The 19,058-nt window shown below is 37.5% G+C and overlaps 1 protein-coding gene across 1 annotated transcript in view; it reads right to left on the bottom strand.

Moving 5' to 3' along the window:
- LOC126260833 (F-actin-monooxygenase Mical) overlaps window positions 1-19,058 on the bottom strand; it is a 556,018-nt gene that overhangs the window by 72,906 nt on the left and 464,054 nt on the right. The window contains exon 27 of the mRNA XM_049958228.1: window positions 11,929-11,961. Within this exon, the coding sequence (XP_049814185.1) occupies window positions 11,929-11,961 (33 nt within the window). The remainder of the gene's footprint in view (window positions 1-11,928; window positions 11,962-19,058) is intronic.

The following is a 19,058-nucleotide window of genomic DNA, read 5'->3' as shown; positions in this document are numbered from 1 at the left end:
AAAGTAGGTGTAAACAAGTATAGCAGTGAAGCACAATTCAGGCGAGGGTAATAAATGTCAGGCAGCAGATGGAAATGGTAAACAGCAGCCCCTATTTAATAAGTATATTTAAACCATGCAAACATTTCAGAAAACACTATGTGACTTACCACAGACATCAAAAGACTAGCTATGGAAAGTACCACGGTTGCACTTACATTAAAAAACATTTTCCGAACACCTGATGGACAAGTTTTTGAATCTCTATGCAATTGCAGCATTAACGAAGCAACTGAAAATGATTGCAAGACAAAGATATTCTGAAAACGGTTTGGCATTATCATTCAAGGACAATTCACACTAAAACCAAAATAGCATCAGGAAAACAATTGTTTAACCAAACTGGGGTTGAAACAAGTTCATAAGAATGGGATAATGCATTTGGAAATCTCTCTAGGTGATACAGATGGTATGTTATTTGTGTCCACAAATTGAGTGACATGAGCTCAGAAACTTTCATGTCCTGAAAGCACTGAGAGAGAAAGCTCATGGTTGTGGTAACTGAATATCAAGAGAAAAAAATAACAACAAAAATTGTAGCTAAAACAGAAGAATACTATGTCAACAAAAAACTGAAATAATGAGAATAAAAAACAAACATCAGAGTATTTTATTTTTCACAATTAATACCAGTAATGATATCATGTGGCAAAGAAGGCTATAGCGCACCATCACACTGAGAATCAGAGTGAGAAAGAAATAATGCAACAGTGAAATGACATAACTGCAGTGGTAACACAAAGCTAATGAGTATCTGTGACAGCTACTCAGTCATTAAGGTAGCTGCAGAGATTTAACAGCATTACTAAAAACTGGATGCTGGGGAAACTATATCATATCTGAAAGGCAATGAAACAGAGATAACTTCTAAATTGCTGCTGGAAAAATGAGGAGAGGAGCATGGAACAACAGTACCACTGTAACACACAAATATTCGAGACTAGTAATGAAAGTTACAAACTATAAATAACAGGGGAATCGCATTTTGTTAATAAAGTCTTTTTATTAATTCAATCCAGTCCTCTGCACTAATAATATATTGTAAGGGATCTCAGTGTCACTAAATATCAAAAACTAAACAAAATTATATTGAAAAGAAAGTGGACTTAAGGAATATACCATTGTGCCTCTACAAAACATTGAAAGAATGGTACCTCTCCCCAGCAGAACTGCATTTTATTGCTGAACACAAAGGGACACCATTCATCAGCAGCCCATGCTTCCTGAACACAGGAGCACACCAAAGGCAGCCATATGAACTCTTGTGTAAATGGAATACTCCAGCAGCTGTTAGTGAATCATTGCTTGGAATCCATTACTTGTTCTCAGATGGTAGGCACAAATGAGAAGGTTCTGTAACATGCTTGGTGCACAATATGGTGATTCTCCCTAGTGGTGGTCAGACATGGTACACCGGGACTTTTGATGACGACAGTACCTACCCTCACATTCCTATGCATTCAAACATCAGGCCACTGTCACATCCGAAAGCCCAAAAAATCTGGATATTACACAATTACGAGATACACAACAAGGCCCCCTTTGTTAGGTACTGATAAGACTGCTTCACACGAGTACATGACATTTCTGTGACTTTTGCAGTGACCACTCAACATCCGACAATGTTCATGCTTCTTCTGTATCTTACCAAGTCTGGTACAACACTAATGCACTCTGGTAGCCATACTATTTGTCAAAGAAAATTGCAGCTTTAATTAGTTACATGCCTGCTTATGTTTGTATATGTACAAAGTTATATCAACATACAACCTTGTCGTACTGGCACTTAATTCATTTTGTCAGGCAGTTTATTCCAACAAATATCTCAAACATTCTCTGCACAGTACCAACAAATCACAGTGCTATGTGTTAGTGATTTCTATACTTTGTGTCACTCACTGTACATTAACAATGATACATCAGTGATTTCAAATTCTGCCTCTAATTCATTTGCATAACTAGAATAAAATTGAGGACCCACTAATGGAAACAATTCACTATGAAAATAAGACATTTATTTTGTTAACAGAAACACACAACGCTCATCCTGTGTGTGCACTAGATTTGAACAAGGCCTTCATCCAAAAGTGATAAACAAATCTGCTCCTCAATTTGGCGAATAGTAATCTGTTTTACTATTCATATAATATTCACCAAAAAGTATAGATTGCAACTGTGTTAACTTCATAATAAATAAAATCATGCTTTAATCAACAAGAAACTGTTGCAGTTCTGTATCTACAATAATATGTATACTATCTACCGTGCCTAAATGAAACTTATAATTGTGAGATCACATATGAATATACTCAATGCAATAGCAAACTACACAGAAACCCTTTCTCAAGAAAACAGATAATATCATCAATGAATTACCATCAAAAATGGACCTGTAATGAGCATGGTATTAACTGTCTGGGAGCTTAGAGATTGGTTCAGCAGGTCCATCTTTATAGCATTAAACACATTTTAAGACAGCACAAAGGAATAAGACATAAAATTTATATTAACAAAAATATGCAGAACCAAATGATACACACTATTAATTCAGTTCATAATGCTACAAATGAAGTATGTACAGCTGCTGGAAAGCATTACTTAAATTAATAAACAGATTTAATACACACAAAAAAAAACATTCAAAAGACACTACCACAGTCAGCATACAAAAGACAGACCAGTGCACATTCTGTCAAAAAGAAACAGAAAGCAGTTAATACTTTACAAGAATATATACTGTGCAGGAAAAATTTACTGCTGAAGTAGTACACACAGTAATACAGAAAAAAAGGGAGATTAGAAAACATTGTCACACAGTGTTCTGTTGGCAACAGATGAAGACAGAACCCTTAGTCCACATGCTCAACAACTGTTGCAGACAACCAAATACTAGTGACTTGCCCAAGAAGTAGTAGTTCTGTGTCACTGATATCAAATAATAATAATAATAAATGGTAATAATAATAATAATAATAATAATGAAAAGGAAGATATCTAACTGAATACTACTCAGTTACTGTTTTTATATACTGTTTCATTTATGTAACTTTACTGATTTCAGTTAACACTATCAGCTGTCTACATACAGTAAACATTAACAAACCTGTATAATATGAGCTGCAATGTTAACCAGAATTTATATTCCCATGTACAAATGGAAGATTCCCTTCTTAAATTCAGGAACAACTAACTACCTTTGGCTACAATTTGTATCTTTGATTCATTCTGCATAACTTTTCTTTAACATCAGTGGCCTTCAGCTGATAAGAGTTCTATTGACATCTGCTGTACAGCCAGCATTTTTGGTACAAACTGGATGGGGAACATGAAATGGAAAGATTACACAGGCTCAGTCATAGGTAAATCAGGTAGCAGACTTCAGTTCATTGATAGAATACTAGGGAAATAGTATTTTGCCACTCGTCCAATGAGTCACAAGTTCGAAGTAATTAACATAACAGAGGAGAAAATGCATGCACTCTGAAAATACTGGCATCGTGAGGGAATATCCAAATAGTAATAGTGTTGAAATGAGCATCGAATTTTTGGTATTCCATAAAATAGAATGTTCAAAAACATTCTTTCAAGTGATGTCAGCCCCCACTTGTGCTTTTTATAATCAAGTACTACTTATTGTATTCAGAATAATTATGCTTGGGGTGTAACAGAGGAACAGTGTTGCAGGACTCATTACAGTTATAAATTAATGGTGTGCAAAAATTAAAATATTTCAATACACACCAGCTAGTGCAACACAGTGAGGAAACTTTATGTTTTTAAAAATTGTTTGCAATGAAGCACAATTATGAAAAGAAGTATTTTTTTAATAAGGTTTTCTATTTACTGTCCACTGAAACTGGAATAAGGATGCACAGTAGATACAAATGACAAACATAGTTTAATCTTTAACTTCTGGACTTCATATTAAAAAATAAATAAATAAATAATCTTTTTGTAGGAGAAAGGCACATAAACCAAAGAGGAAACAGATGGAATGCAGGATTTCTGAATTACTTTCACAGGTGAAATCTGTTGATGATCTTCAGGTGAAGATGGAGGTAACACTGCTACTTGGCTCGCAACCTGAAATATGCAGGTCATGAAAATCGAAAGGTATTTGAAGATGGATTGTTAGTAATTAATGAATTTGTCCTATACATTGTAATAAGTTGGGTGGAAATGTCAACATTTCAAAATTTATTTTATGATGGTTGGTTACTCGGGTGATTAAGAGAGACCAAACTACTAGGGTATCAATCCTTTTTTCCTCAGACAGACAGGTCTACATGACTCTAGATCAGAGATCGCCTTGTGCACAAATCCCAGGGGAAGAAATGACCAAGTCTATGAAGGGTCAATGAAGGCAAGATAAGAAACAAGAACAAGAAAGTGAGGCAGAGCAAGACATGCAGGTAAGGTGCCCTATCTAGGGAGCAGCTGGAAGCTCCCAAAAGCAGAGCCTAATGAGGGGGGGATACATCGTCCAGCCGTGCCACTTACCGGAGGTACTCCACTCATAAATTGCCTGAGAAAGACTAGCAATATGGGCAGGGCAAGAGAAGCACAGAGACACAAAAGGTGAACAAGTATGACAGACCACGTGAGAGGGGGGAAAGAAGAGTAAAAGGGCAGGTAGGATGAGGACTGGGCTAGACAACCAAACCTACACAGCTGCTGCCTGCTCTGGGCAGAGGAGGCAAGAGAGTGTTCTACCAACCCCCTCAATCAGCCAATAAGGTTAAGTGGCCCTTCCTTAAAGAGAGTGGTAAAAATCCCTTCATGAATTAAAAGTAAAACTAAGTCAGTCGCTGAAACATTGTCTCCTAACACCAGGCTAGTGAGTCAGGGAGGTTAAGAGTCCACTGCAGGGTGGCTAGGTTGGGATAATCCTGCAAAATGTGGACCACTGTCAAAAGGGACCACAATGACAGTGGGGTGGGTCCTCATGATGGAGGAAATGACCATGAGTCAGTCAAATATGGCTGATGCGGGGGTGGCAAAGAAAGGTAGAGTCCTTGCAAGAGGCATACTTGGAGGACTTACACAGACTTTTACTCTCCTCTATCAACGGTAGTTTTTTTCGTGAAGTAAGAATGAGCCATTCCATACTCCAAATTCTTAAAACTAGACATAATACCAATTGGAGGTCTGTTTCTGGAAAACAGATCTCAAGAATTGGTTTAGTGGTAGCCAGTTTGGCCAAGCTATCAGCGAGTTCATTCCCTGGGATCCTGATGTGGCCCAGGGTCCAGATTTGGTCACTGAGTATCCACGTTGTTCGAAGGCATAAAGAGAATCCTGACTAGCAATAATGATCAAGGGATGGCAAGTGTAACACTGGTCGAAAGCTTGCAAACTGCTCAAGAAGTCACTGCAGATGAGAAAGGATCCATCAAGAAAACCACTCAATGGAGAGGCAGAGGGGTGGAAGGATAGCAGATGTATAAGCTTGCTGCACAGAAAGGAAGTAATTCCGCAGAGGCTGGGGGCCTGTGGTACCAAGCATGTGCTCACAAAAGGAGCCCACCTGGGGGGCTTCTATGATGACTACATATGAAACAAAAACAGCATTTTGCAGAAATGTAAGCTTGGTAACTGAATAAAGGAAACACATAAATGACCTGCCAATGACTTTTGAGAAAGGAAGAAAGGTGAGCATTAACATCCTGTCAACAATGATGTCATTAGAGGTAAAGCACAAACTTGGACAGGAGGAAGACATGGAAGAAAACTGTCTCCTGTTCATTGCAAAGGATATATTACCTCAATCAGTTTAGAGAAATTACAGAAAATGTAGAGCTAGATGGGTACTTGAACTTCATTTTTTTCATAAGTCCAATGTCTCGACCACTGTATCACCTTCCTTGGCCTCAATAACTTTGAAATACTACTACAATGAAAATATGTGTGTGTGTGTGTGTGTGTGTGTGTGTGTGTGTGTGTGTGTGTGAGAGAGAGAGAGAGAGAGAGAGAGAGAGAGAGACCAGATCATCAGTGAATAAGCCCTACAACTGGTTCACAGCAAACAGTTTAAGTCTTAATCTCACAAATATAACCTGCGGAACACAAAAAAATTGGTGCTCACACAGCAAAAGAAAAATTAGCTGTAAAACTCCTTGGATTCAGATGGATAAAGTATTAAAAATAAATAAACTACACATGAAGCTCAGTCTGACATTTTGTACTATAAATTTCTCTCTATATATTGACTTGAAAACAAAGGTGGTAATTTATTTTGCACATTTTCGCTCTTTGTGGTCATTTGGAATTACCTTCTAGAGCAATGCAGCTGCATTAAACGAAGAGTTAATTCAGAAAAAGTGAACTGTAAGAATGCTGTGTAAGACAGATAAATGGCCTCTTCAAAGACCTTTGAGTTTATGTACTCACTTCTCAGTACATTTAATTAATAATGCTACTTGTTGCTGATAGTAAACCACTCTCTAACAGAATTTTGTTATTGGATTAATCAAATAGCCTCAATATATAAAATTCCAGTCGCTATTATTTTGTAATTATTATATGGATCAAAATTATCATATATTTTGAAAGGATTTCAAAAGGGCTGACCTTAATGAGGCAATTTGTTTTTCATTCTGAAACATTTCTGCATATGCAGGTCATTCACACAGCCACTTCTGACCACCTCTTTCCTCCCCCAGTCAATTTTTCATCTCTAATTCACACCACCCCTCATCTGATCTCTCCATCTTCATCATGGTCTTCTTCCAGATTCTGTCCATTCCAAAGCTCAAAAAACCGATAGTCTTTCATTCCTCATTCTTTTCATATGGCCAAACCATTTCAACCTATTTCCCTCCATATCTTCATTTAGGGGATTGATCTGAAGAGTGTGTTTCATTTCTTATCCTGCCTTTCTCATATCACCCATGATACCTTGCAGAAAGAATATGTCTGAGACTTATATTCCAGTCATATCTTTCTTTGTCAAGGTCCAAGATTTAGATCACAGCTCAAATTTGGTTGGTAATACAACTTATATATAATGATTTCTGCTTTGCCAGGTATTTTCAAATTCTTAATATGTCTGACACACAAAAATAAAGTTCTGAACAATTTTTTACCCTCTCCAAAGTTTCTTGCTTGATTTTCCTCTCCTGGTTAGCTTACTTCCTAGACATTTGAAAACAATGTATTTCTCTAATAATTTTTTCATTACAATTTACATCAACTATTCTTTTTTCATTTTTCCTGATGAAATTCTTTACCTCACTTTTTGTTAAGCTTATTTCTATCCCCAATTCTTCAATAACCCTCTGCAAGGTATTTAGTAGTTGTTCTGATTTCTGTTCACTGACTTCCCCTATCATCACATTGTCTGCATATGCTATATAATTTTTGTATCATATGCTATTGATCCTTGGAAAACTTTCCATATGTTGGCAATGACTACACTGGTGAGGAGAAGAGGAAATGTGTGTTGGACACTGACCATCTAGTGAACAGTAAAATATTAAGACAAGGATCCATGAAAGGCCCAGTACGCAGGGGGGAGCATATCATTATTGCTATGAACAATAAAATCAGGGAAACATCTATATACACAAAATGTAACTGTTGTTGTTGTGGTCTTCAGTCCTGAGACTGGTTTGATGCAGCTCTCCATGCTACTCTATCCTGTGCAAGCTTCATCATCTCCCAGTACCTACTGCAACCTACATCCTTCTGAATCTGCTTAGTGTATTCATCTCTTGGTCCCCCTCTATGATTTTTACCCTCCATGCTGCCCCCCCCCCCCCCCCCAGTACTAAATTGGTGATCCCTTGATGCCTCAGAACATGTCCTACCAACTGATCCCTTCTTCTAGTCAAGTTGTGCCACAAACTCCTCTTCTCCACGATTCTATTCAATACCTCCTCATTAGTTATGTGATCTACCCATCTAATCTTCAGCATTCTTCTGTAGCACCACATTTCGAAAGCTTCAATTCTCTTCTTGTCTAAACAATTTATTGTCCATGTTTCACTTCCATACATGTGACTTCCTGACATTTAAATCTACACTCGATGTTAACAAATTTCTCTTCTTCAGAAACGCTTTCCTTGTCATTGCCAGTCTACATTTTATATCCTCTCTACTTCGACCATCATCAGTTATTTTGCTCCCCAAATAGCAAAACTCCTTTACTACTTTAAGTGTCTCATTTCCTAATCTAATTCCCTCAGCATCACCCAACTTAATTCGACTACATTCCATTATCCTCGTTTTGCTTTTGTTGATGTTCATCTTATACCCTCCTTTCAAGACACTGTCCATTCTGTTCAACTACTCTTCCAAGTCCTTTGCTGTCTCTGACAGAATTACAATGTCATCGGCAAACCTCAAAGTTTTTATTTCTTCTCCATGGATTTTAATACTTACTCCGAACTTTTCTTTTGTTTCCTTTACTGCTTGCTCAATATACCGATCGAGTAGCATCGAGGAGAGGCTACAACCCTGTCTCACTCCGTTCCCAACTACTGCTTCCCTTTCATGTCCCTCGGCTCTTATAACTGCCATCTGATTTCTGTACAAATTGTAAATAGCCTTTCGCTCTCTCTGAGCGTATTTCGCCTGTCTCATATATCTTGCTCACCAGATGGTAGAGTTTTGTCAGGACTGGTTCTCCCAAGGCTGTCAGTAGTTCTAATGGAATGTTGTCTACTCCGGGGGCCTTGTTTCGACTTAGGTCTTTCAGTGCTCTGTCAAACTCTTCACGCAGTATCATAGCTCCCATTTCATCTTCACCTACCTCCTCTTCCATTTCCGTAATATTGTCCTCAAGAACATTGCCCCTTTATAGACCCTCAATATACTCCTTCCACCTTTCTGCTTTCACTTTTTTGCTTAGAACTGGGTTTCCATCTCAGCTCTTGATATTCATGCAAGTGGTTCTCTTTTCTCCAAAGGTCTCTTAATTTTCCTGTCGGCAGTATCTATCTTACCGCTAGTGAGATAAGCCTCTACATCCTTACATTTGTCCTCTAGCCATCCCTGCTTAGCCATTTTGCACTTCCTGTCGATCTCATTTTTGAGACATTTGTATTCTTTTTTGCCTGCTTCACTTACTGCATATTTGTATTTTCTCGTTTCATCAATTAAATTCAGTATCTCTTCTGTTACCCAAGGATTTCTACTAGCCCTCGTCTTTTTTTACCTATTTGATCCTCTGCTGCCTTCACTATTTCATTCCTCAAAGCTACACATTCTTCTTCTACTGTATTTCTTTCCCCCATTCCTGTCAATTGTTCCCTTATGCTCTCCCTGAAACTCTGTACAATCTCTGGTTCTTTCAGTTTATCCAGGTCCCTTCTCCTTAAATTCCCACCTTTTTGCAGTAACTAAGCACCTCATTATTGTACAGGAGGATGATAACACTCAAGTACATTATCTTCTCAAACACTTTGGAAAGTGATGTGAACAGAGGGACTGCCATCAATTGTAGGCAACAATGCTTCATAAGATGCATAAAAATGGCATATCTAAATCCAATTAGCCAAATTTCCTAATTAATAGCATATTTAGTATGTTACTAAGAACACTGCATATTTAATACCTGTGTTTGTTTTGTATGTGCATGTGTGTGGGGGGTTGTAAAGAATAGTTTTTTAAAAAGCATACAAATTTATTAAAAAATATGTTAAATATATAGTTGTCATTGGGCTCATTGTAGATTTCACTCCCGTCAATAAATTTAAGCTGCCTCTAAAGTCTTCCATTCTGTCACCATTAAAAATCTTTATTTATTTTTTTTTTATCTGCTTCTAAAGTGGATAGGAAACAAGCCAAGGTTGTTGATGAAAATTTCCCAATCATGCACTTGGAGGTTGTATACTGTAGCAATTACAATGTTCCTTTTTTTCCATATAAGATCACAAGCACATGTTTCTATAAACTGGTCTTACTTGTTACTATGCTGTTGTACTTAATGTATGTCTATAATTTTACCTAAAAAAGGTGTTTGACATGACCCAAATAACCATAGAAATTTGCTTTGTTGTGATGACAGCCCTCCTCCTTCCAATTATGCCTTCTGCTAATGGATGTGACAATTTGTGTTTATCCTTCCTATTCCAGTGTAGGTATGGGAAGTTGATCTTAACTTTCCTGTTGTATCCACTGGAGAACCTTCTCAGCTTTGTGTTTAAACTTCTTGCAGCAGAGGTATCACAAGAGAAAAGCATTATTAACATAGCAGTATGTCATTAATTTGTTTCCCATGTTACCCTGCCCCATGTCTCCATCTTGGATCATAAATAATTTCTGTGTATGATTGCCTATTATCTTACCTCTTCCATTTCTTTGTGGAATATATTTCTGGTTGTGAATGTCTGAAATTCATTTTCTTTGTTTGTGGTCATGATGCCACAGATAAACCTCCAATCTGCTAAGTATGTCATTTCTCTATTTTTTACATAACTTAAAATCTCATTCCTGGATTTATTTAAAAGTACGAAGTTCTTAGAAGTATGAAAAATAAATGAATACTAACATTACTTAAAACAGACAAGAAACATCTAATTCCCAGTGGTGCAATAAGATCAGATGATGATGGACTGAGAGCTACACAAAAGAAACTTTTCACCTGAGTGGTTATGCCAACTCACAGAATCACAGTTTCTGAGCAGCAGGTAATCCACATAGCTTTCATAAAACGCTATTGCATGATCAGAAGGTTGGAGTTTGGTGTGAGTGTCTGCACGTCACATTATTGGTCCCATTTTCTTTCATCAGACAATGACTTCGGTGTGTTACATTGCCAACATTTTGAAACCATTCCTGGCAGCATTGACAGTGGAGGAACAGATCTACAGTTACTTCTGAAAGGATGGAGCAACTGTCCATACAGTTGGCCAAACCTTGGAGCACATTCACACTATCTTCACACCAGACAGAATTGTTAGCTGAGGTTAGTCTGGTCATGGACCTAGCTGGCCACCCAGGTCACCTGATCTGTCAGTGTGCAATTACTTTGTGTGGGGAGGCCTCAAGTATAAGGTGTATCACAACAAAGTCTTCAAGAACTGCAGCAGAACATTTTGGATGAAACTGCAGTAATTCCGGCAACTTGCTGAACAGAACACAAAAGTGCCAAGAGATGAATGGTGCTCACTTTAAACATCTGTCATAGTCAGGTTAGTACTGTATCTCCTTTCCTCTGCTGCGATTCTTTGTACCCTGGAACTCAGTTCTCTGAGACACTTTTATTTTGCCCCACCCTGATAAGCACGTATCACTGTCTAAATTATACCTTTAGCATTTTAGTTAATTTCTCTCATCTTTATCCAATTTCATTGAGACACTCTTCCAAAATATGCAGAGCTGAACACACGAGAAAAATAATGTGAAGAAATAACTTTAAATGTGAACATTTTAGATTATGTTGACTGACTCTTACGAATATCAACTGAAAATACAAATTACTATAGACAGGAATTATTAAACAATGTGACTGCTTGAAGTAATCTGTAACATTAATTTGTACGAATTACTAAGAATTAATTTGTATTATTAATTGATAAGAATTATTGGACTTCATCATACAGTACATCTTCAATGAATTCATTCACTTGAGCAGTTCGTATAAATTCATAGTGATATGCTAAAGGCATGGAATTTGAAATAATAACAGTTTAGAGTTGTGGACTCAGGTCTCCAAAAGAAGACACATTTAAATTATTATGATGGTCCTATTCTCCAATTTGGTGGCAATGGATAGCAACTATCTTTAAAAACTGAAACAACAAAATGGGCAAGTCAGTAGTAATTAGCGGCTTAGAAAATTATTGGTGAGACAGACAGTATTTTCCACAAGGAGACTGTGCATCAAAACACAGCAAAGACATGCAAAAACAAAACACAAGAGGCATCATCAAATTTTATGCTTACATCTGAGTCATCCGAGCATGAACTATAGGCCAACTGCAAAAGAAAGAGAGTTTTGCTGTTTTAGAACATAAAACGCAAAATGTAAAATTTAAAGACTGAAGACAATTAAAAATTCTGCCTTGAGATGGAAAAATCAGATTACAATATAGCCTGTTGATGCAAGAAACAGAAAATTATCATTAATGCAACATAAAAAAATTGATTTAACAAAAGGGGCACTTACACTCCCCAGGTCTAAGTTTCCTGGAACTTTAAATGTGTTAATGCAGTATTGTTGAATATTGACATTTTAAGACCATGGCTGTGAACAAAATACAAGTTGATTCTTACAGAGGAGAAAACAGTAACCAGGACTATTAATAATGCTATTTATTTACACAGAAGCACTGTTGCCAGCTTTGAACTGACAAGTTCATCTTCAGATGGCTGTTCACAATTGCATTAGATTTTTTGTTGTTTACATTAGGTGTCAGCTGCAGGAAAAAAAGATGTGCTGCCTATTTTACTGTAAAAGTAATTAACAATAAATGATAACAACGTAAACAAATCCCTATGATAGAACAGTTTTAGTTTAAGGTTTCTTACATTGAAATTCCTGCATCATTATGTTGCACTGTTGACTGCTTGCATTCACAAAATAGTAAAAACTATATACAAGGGTATTTCAGAAAGTAAAGATACACTGTACGCCAGAGGAACAGAAGAGTTTTGGTGAGCAAGTTGGCAACACTGGTGTTAACCTTGAACCGCTAGCTTTCTCCTCGCAGTTGAACATTGCTTCTGGTTCAAGTAGGTCATGTTTAAAATGACTGCGCCGATTCAGAATCCTGCCAAATGCGAAGTGCGCTCCATCATACGTTTTCTTCATGCAAAAGGTCTGTTTATGGGAACATTATGAATCGACAAAATGTAACGAAATGGTGTCGTCATTTCTCTGAAGGTAGGACCGATGTTCATGATGAACAAAGAACAGGTAGGCCATCTGTGACCTTTGATACCCTTCTTCAGAGAATGGAGGAAGCAATTCGTGAGAATCGACGTCTCACATTGAAAGAATTGCATCAGATCATATCGGATGTGTCAATGACTACTCTTTATGACGTTGTGACTGTCAAGTTAGGGTACAGGAAATTGTGTGCGTGCTGGGTTCCAAAACTGTTAACGGAAGAACACAAAAAGAAAAGGATGGGCTTTGCACTCGACTTCCTCACACGCTATGCTGAAGCAGGTGACGAGTTCCTTGATCACATTGTGACGAGACGTGGGTTTATCACCATACATCTGAATCCAAGCAACAATCAATGCAATGGCGCCATTCGATTAACCAAAAGCCAAGAAATGCAAAACGTCAATTTCAGTGAAGAAAATCATGGCTTCTGTTTATTGGGACAGACAAGGCACTATTCTTTTGGAATTTATGCCTCCTGGAATGACAATGCTGCTGCATATTGCCAGACTGTGAAACGTCTTCGAAGGGCAATTCAAAACAGGGGAATGCTGACAAGTGGAGTCCGCTTGCTTCATGACAATGCTCGGCCTTACACAGGGCTTGTAAACAAAGCACTACTCAGACAATTCAAATGTGACATATTGGATCATCTACCATACAGCCCGGACCTTGCGCCCACTGACTTCCATGTCTTCTGTTACCTGAAGTCACATCTTGGAGGAAAATCATTCCACGACGATGAAGAGATCAAAGATGAAGTTGAAATGTGGTTCCTACAACAGGTGGCAACCTTCTATTACTGTGGGATACAAAAGCTTGTGAACCAACTTAACAAATGTTTGGATAACGGGGGTGATTATGCCAAAAAATAACAAATAATCCAGTTATGAATATAAATAATCCAATTAACAAGATGTAACTGACGTTTTCTAAATAAATGTTCTATTTAAGTACTGCGAGCCATTGTATCTTTACTTTGCGAAATGCCCTCATAGTTTTTATTATTTTGTGAACACAAGCAGGTAACAGTGGAATGTCATGATGCGGGAATTTCAACACAAGTATGGTGTCCTTAAACTGAGACAGTTCTATCTTAGAGACTTGTTTACACTGTTAGTTAAGTTACTCTTAAATAGGCCATTTCTCATTGTTTTTTGCTGTACAGTACCATCACCCCTAGGAACTTTCACCACAAGGGAGAAAAACAGTCACAACTAATGTAAACAACAACAAAAAATGTAATCTAAAAGTCAATGGCCATCTGGAGATGAATTTGTCACCTCAGTACTAGTAATGACACTATGCATGTAAATAAATAGCATTATTAATGGAGGCTGGTTGGTGTTTTCTTTTTTGCAAGATTCAACTTGTTATTAAAATTTGTTTCTCCACAAAAATGATACATTTACATCATTGACACTTGTACAGAACTTTCACTGGCAGAGAGGAAAAGGAATATGGGGAACAAGAACATAAAATGATCACAAACAATAATTCTGGGATTCAAGATACCTTCACTCTTGTTGAAACACAGGTACAGGAAAGGAACACGGAGGAAGAACAGCATACAATTCTGGACCATTAAAAAAGCACAAGATGTATGACAAGAACCTATACTACACTCAATATTTTTTTTTTAAAACGTCAGTGCTAAGATGTGTGTGCATTTAACCCTCGAGCGGACACACCTGTTTATAATGTGCACCAACCAAAAATAAAATGATTTTGCACGGTTCCATTTTTGTTCCACAACTGCAAAACCATATCTATTCCTTCATTGTTACTTCAGATATCACAGTGATAAATTGTGTTCTCATATGTCCAAGTGAGCAGCAGTAATATAAAAAACAAGCGATCTAGACGAGAGAAAATTCATGATCCGTGCAAAAAAAAAAAAAATTACCCTGATTACGAGCTAGCAACATAATGCCACATTGAGGCAGTTGCCTATGGGATAATTAGTGATTAAATAAGCAGCTAGCTGGGATCCGATGCAAATGGGATCTGTTGCAATTGCACTGCTTAATGCTACGAGTGGGGTCATTACTGTCTCTGCAACACCTGTCCTTGGCAACAGAGTGCTATAGTGAAAATTTATTTCATTATTGTTTAATGAAACAGTGGTTTAGCTTATATTATGTAGTTTATTTTTGTCATTTTTTAAATAAACTAGGATTAAACAGCGATTTTCATCATATATGTTTACCTTGGTAACATAAAGAAATCTATTCTACACATATGAACAAAGTACACCACACGCCTGTTCGTGTTATGAAAAATGGCACACCTGTTTGAGGGTTAATTACTGTTTTAAACAGTGCTATGAGTAAAGACAACAGCTCATCGTACAGTATAAGTGTAGATAAATAGATAAACACATAACCAACAAGTTAAACTCTAAATTGTGCTGCAACAAAAGCATTTCCAAATTTAAAGAGTAAGTAACATTTTTAAAAGTCTATTTCACTTCCCCCTCAGAAAAGAGATTCTTAACTGTCTTTCATTATCATACACATTTTGGTTTATAATTATAGGCCTATGCACCCTCATTAATACTATTCTCTGAGCAACCTCCCCTCTGCCCTCTTTCCGCCCCACTCTGTAACTTGCATGCAATACACAATTAGCCTTGCCTGCAACTGAGCAAGTGTTGTCTGCAGTTATATTTCTACCCTCTTTCCTAGCTTTTTCACACTATTCCTAGGCCATACCCCTACCTTTCCTTTGCCTGTACTATGTTCCTTGCATGCTCTCTTTTCATTATAATATCAAAACACTTTCTCAAATTCAAAACTTACATACCCCATCTGGTTGGAATATTTTTGTCAATTCACTACTAAAATCTATTACCAAAATCCTTTAGCCAGATATATCATACAAATACATACATCAATGAAAGTAATCATTTTTTGATAATTCTTTAGATAAAAAATCTACTCACTAAGCAGCATCAGGAGAAAATACATGTGAAAGTTATGGAAATGTGTAAGGTTTGGGAGCCAGTGGTTCCTCTTTCTGACACAAGCATTCAAGGGGAAGTGAGAGAGGTGAAGGAAGTCTTCTCAGTTGCTAAATCTTACCACACTTTTTCCTTCATCCCTCTTCCTTCCCCTTCACAACTCCTGCCAGAAGAAGGAGCCACTGGCTCCAATGGCTTGCACATTTCCTTATTCATGTGTTTTCTCCTGCCGTTGCTATGTGATTACATTTTTATCTCTCACGTTACATTACACAAAAACATGTTTCTTAAAACGTGTCACTTCACTTTTTGCAGAATAAAAAGGTTTTACTTAGTGACTGTTTTTCAATGGAGCAAAAACCAATGGTACAACACAGGTGAAAAGAACTTACAAGTGAATTAAATTTTTATGACACCGTCTGCCAACAGAATTTTATAGGTACTTACTCAGACAAAGATATAAGGATGACGATGTTACTGAAACATTACTTGTTAGGCATTTTGAGGACTGGTACATAGAGTCTACATGTCCTTCATTGAGTGCAGTTGTATATTTTAACAATAATATTTTATCTTAGAACGATTTTACATAACATGAAATATCTTACAGAAAAATAAATTCAAGAATATGAAATAAGAAAGATTGCTATTCATCACACAGAGGCGGCACCCAGGAACATTTAAAGTATGTTTAAAAGTAGACTAAGCAATCAGACGAAGTCCTTCTTTAGTGTATAAACACACACACACACACACACACACACACACACACACACACACACACACACAAATGAGCAGCTGCATGGCATGGCCACTATTGCCTCCACACACTAAAGCCAGACTGCCTGGAGACATCCAACCATCCGCACACATGCAGTCTTCACTTAGACGCTGTAGCTGCGTAAGGCAGGTGACCTTGAACGAGCTTCGCCTGGCTGCCGCTGGGCCTCGGAGGATCGCGCTTAGTTTTAACTAAGCGCAATCCGCTGGAAAAGCCTACTTCCGGCGCCGCCATTTCTCTAAACCGGATGGGTGCGGTCGTAGCACTGGAAGGGCATTGGCTCTTATCAGTGCCCAGTTCCGCTGCTGAGGCCACAGCTGGCTCATTCGACTCGTGGCAGCCACGCAGTACAGACAGCCATGCCTTACCGGAGGAGAAGATACAGAAGGACAAGACTTCCAGTTTACAAGAATGTTGACATGTTTGACATGAAGCCAAAGCAAACAGATCAACATCAACTACTTGGAGGACCTATTACGTTTGTAGGATGCAAGATTAATTTTTCTTGTACAACTACAGAGGTTGTGAGTGGTAATTCATGGCTAACCATTGCTGTACTACGAGGAGGAGATTCACCACTGGCTGGACTTGAGAGCTATAATGAGAGAGATATTATCAATTACCGTACATTTTCTATTGGTGTTATTCCAAACAAGAGTTATGGTAGCTGTGTTGTAACTACAGACAAACCATTCTCTTTGTATACTAGGAACAGAAGGAAGATTAACGCTGATGAGAGAGTAAATGTATGGTGTAAAATAAGTGTGTGTGTGTGTGTGTGTGTGTGTGTGTGTGTGTGTGTGTGTTTGGGGGAGGGGAGGGGGGAGAGGGCGAGATGTGCATGTACGAATGTGGTTTTCTACCTGAGAAGAACTTTATCCATTAGCTTAATTTACTTTTAAATATAGCTGGTTGCCGCTCAGTGCTTCCTCTACGTGGTGAGTAGAAACCTGTTCTGTTTCATACTGTTGTTATTCCACCCTGGATTTTTGTTTGAAAAATAAATTCATTAGAGCCACAAGCATCAGTTTTACACACATTGAAGGATGGATGGTAAAAATAACATAAGATTAAAAGAACCACATGTTTATACAGAACAACACAGTTAGTAACAGTGTGATGTCAAAATGGAGGACAATAAGTAACTATATAACAAAATTTATATTTATTATCATTTAAAGGCAAAAGAAACTTCAAAGGAAAAAAAATTGTAACTCCAGCTCTACTTGAAATGGTTTGAGAACCTTAATGCATGCAAACTGTAGTAGAGTGTCTTTCGCAAATAACCGACTAAATACAATGAACTACTGTTGAACTATGGTATATTTGAGAATGGTGTTTTTTTCACTTGTTTCTAGGTATTAATTTCACTGAAGTGAAGCACTTAGTTGGGTTTTGACTGTAAGCTCTGACAAAATATCCAGTCCTATGCATGAAGCCTTTCAATCTGTCGTGTTCAAAACTGTGTAAACTGCTTTCATTTCAGAATGACGACTCCCTGCCTAGAACCAACAAATGCACCAATGTAAATCTCTCCAATAAATGGATTGTTTTGATATAATAACATTAATCCAACAAAGTACACTGGATGGTAGATGCTCCTTGATATTACATACCATGTAACTAAGAGAGAGAGAAAGTTCAAAGCCATAGGGAGGGCCCTACAAAACAAAAGTAACGAAACACCTTTACTCACAAATATGATAAGACACAGTAACCAACCATCACTGGATTTTTTGTAAGTTACCAAAAGTAACGGGCTAATACTTTCAAACAACTCATCAATTAAATGTAAACTAAAAATGAAAAAGTCAAAAGGAATTACAAGATGACAGAGGGTATATTGTGTATTTTCGTTTGTTGAGTGCCACGAAATGTATTTTCTGCTATAGTATTGACTGTGATCAGCATTTGCACTTTATATAATTTTAGGGGTAGTACCCTCAATCAAATAATGATTCACCCAAATTTCAGGGTATAACAATGTGAATAAAACAATGGAAAATCCAAGATGGACTGTAACAGTATTATGAACTCTGGCTTCAACTGCCAGAAATTGTGGTCATGTGTGTGTGATGTGTGTGCACGTGTGTTGTCTGCATTCAATGTTTCGTTTTAGAGCACAAAAACAACTAGGGTCATAACATGCCAAAGTCAGAACTGCAGAGCATGAAGACAAAAAAGGAGTTAAAAGAGACTACAGGTAGAGCCCAAGTGACGAAAGGTAAGACAACTAAAAACAGGTACTTGAAGAGAGGTCCATAAAATATGCCACAGAGAAACAGATGACCTGAACTGAAGATTAAATGTGCTTCGCCATATTGCTACGACAAATAAAAGTAAAATGCATTCGACATCCCACGCATCGTTTGTTAAATGGCCAATAACTTAGACGGCAAACATAAATTGGAACATAAGTGGTTAAAAGAAGGGCAATCTGT

This window comes from Schistocerca nitens, chromosome 5, assembly GCF_023898315.1.
Source record: "Schistocerca nitens isolate TAMUIC-IGC-003100 chromosome 5, iqSchNite1.1, whole genome shotgun sequence".
NCBI classification, from domain to species: domain Eukaryota; kingdom Metazoa; phylum Arthropoda; class Insecta; order Orthoptera; family Acrididae; genus Schistocerca; species Schistocerca nitens.
Note: the sequence above shows the minus strand (reverse complement) of the source record. Positions and strands in the feature narration are given on the sequence as shown.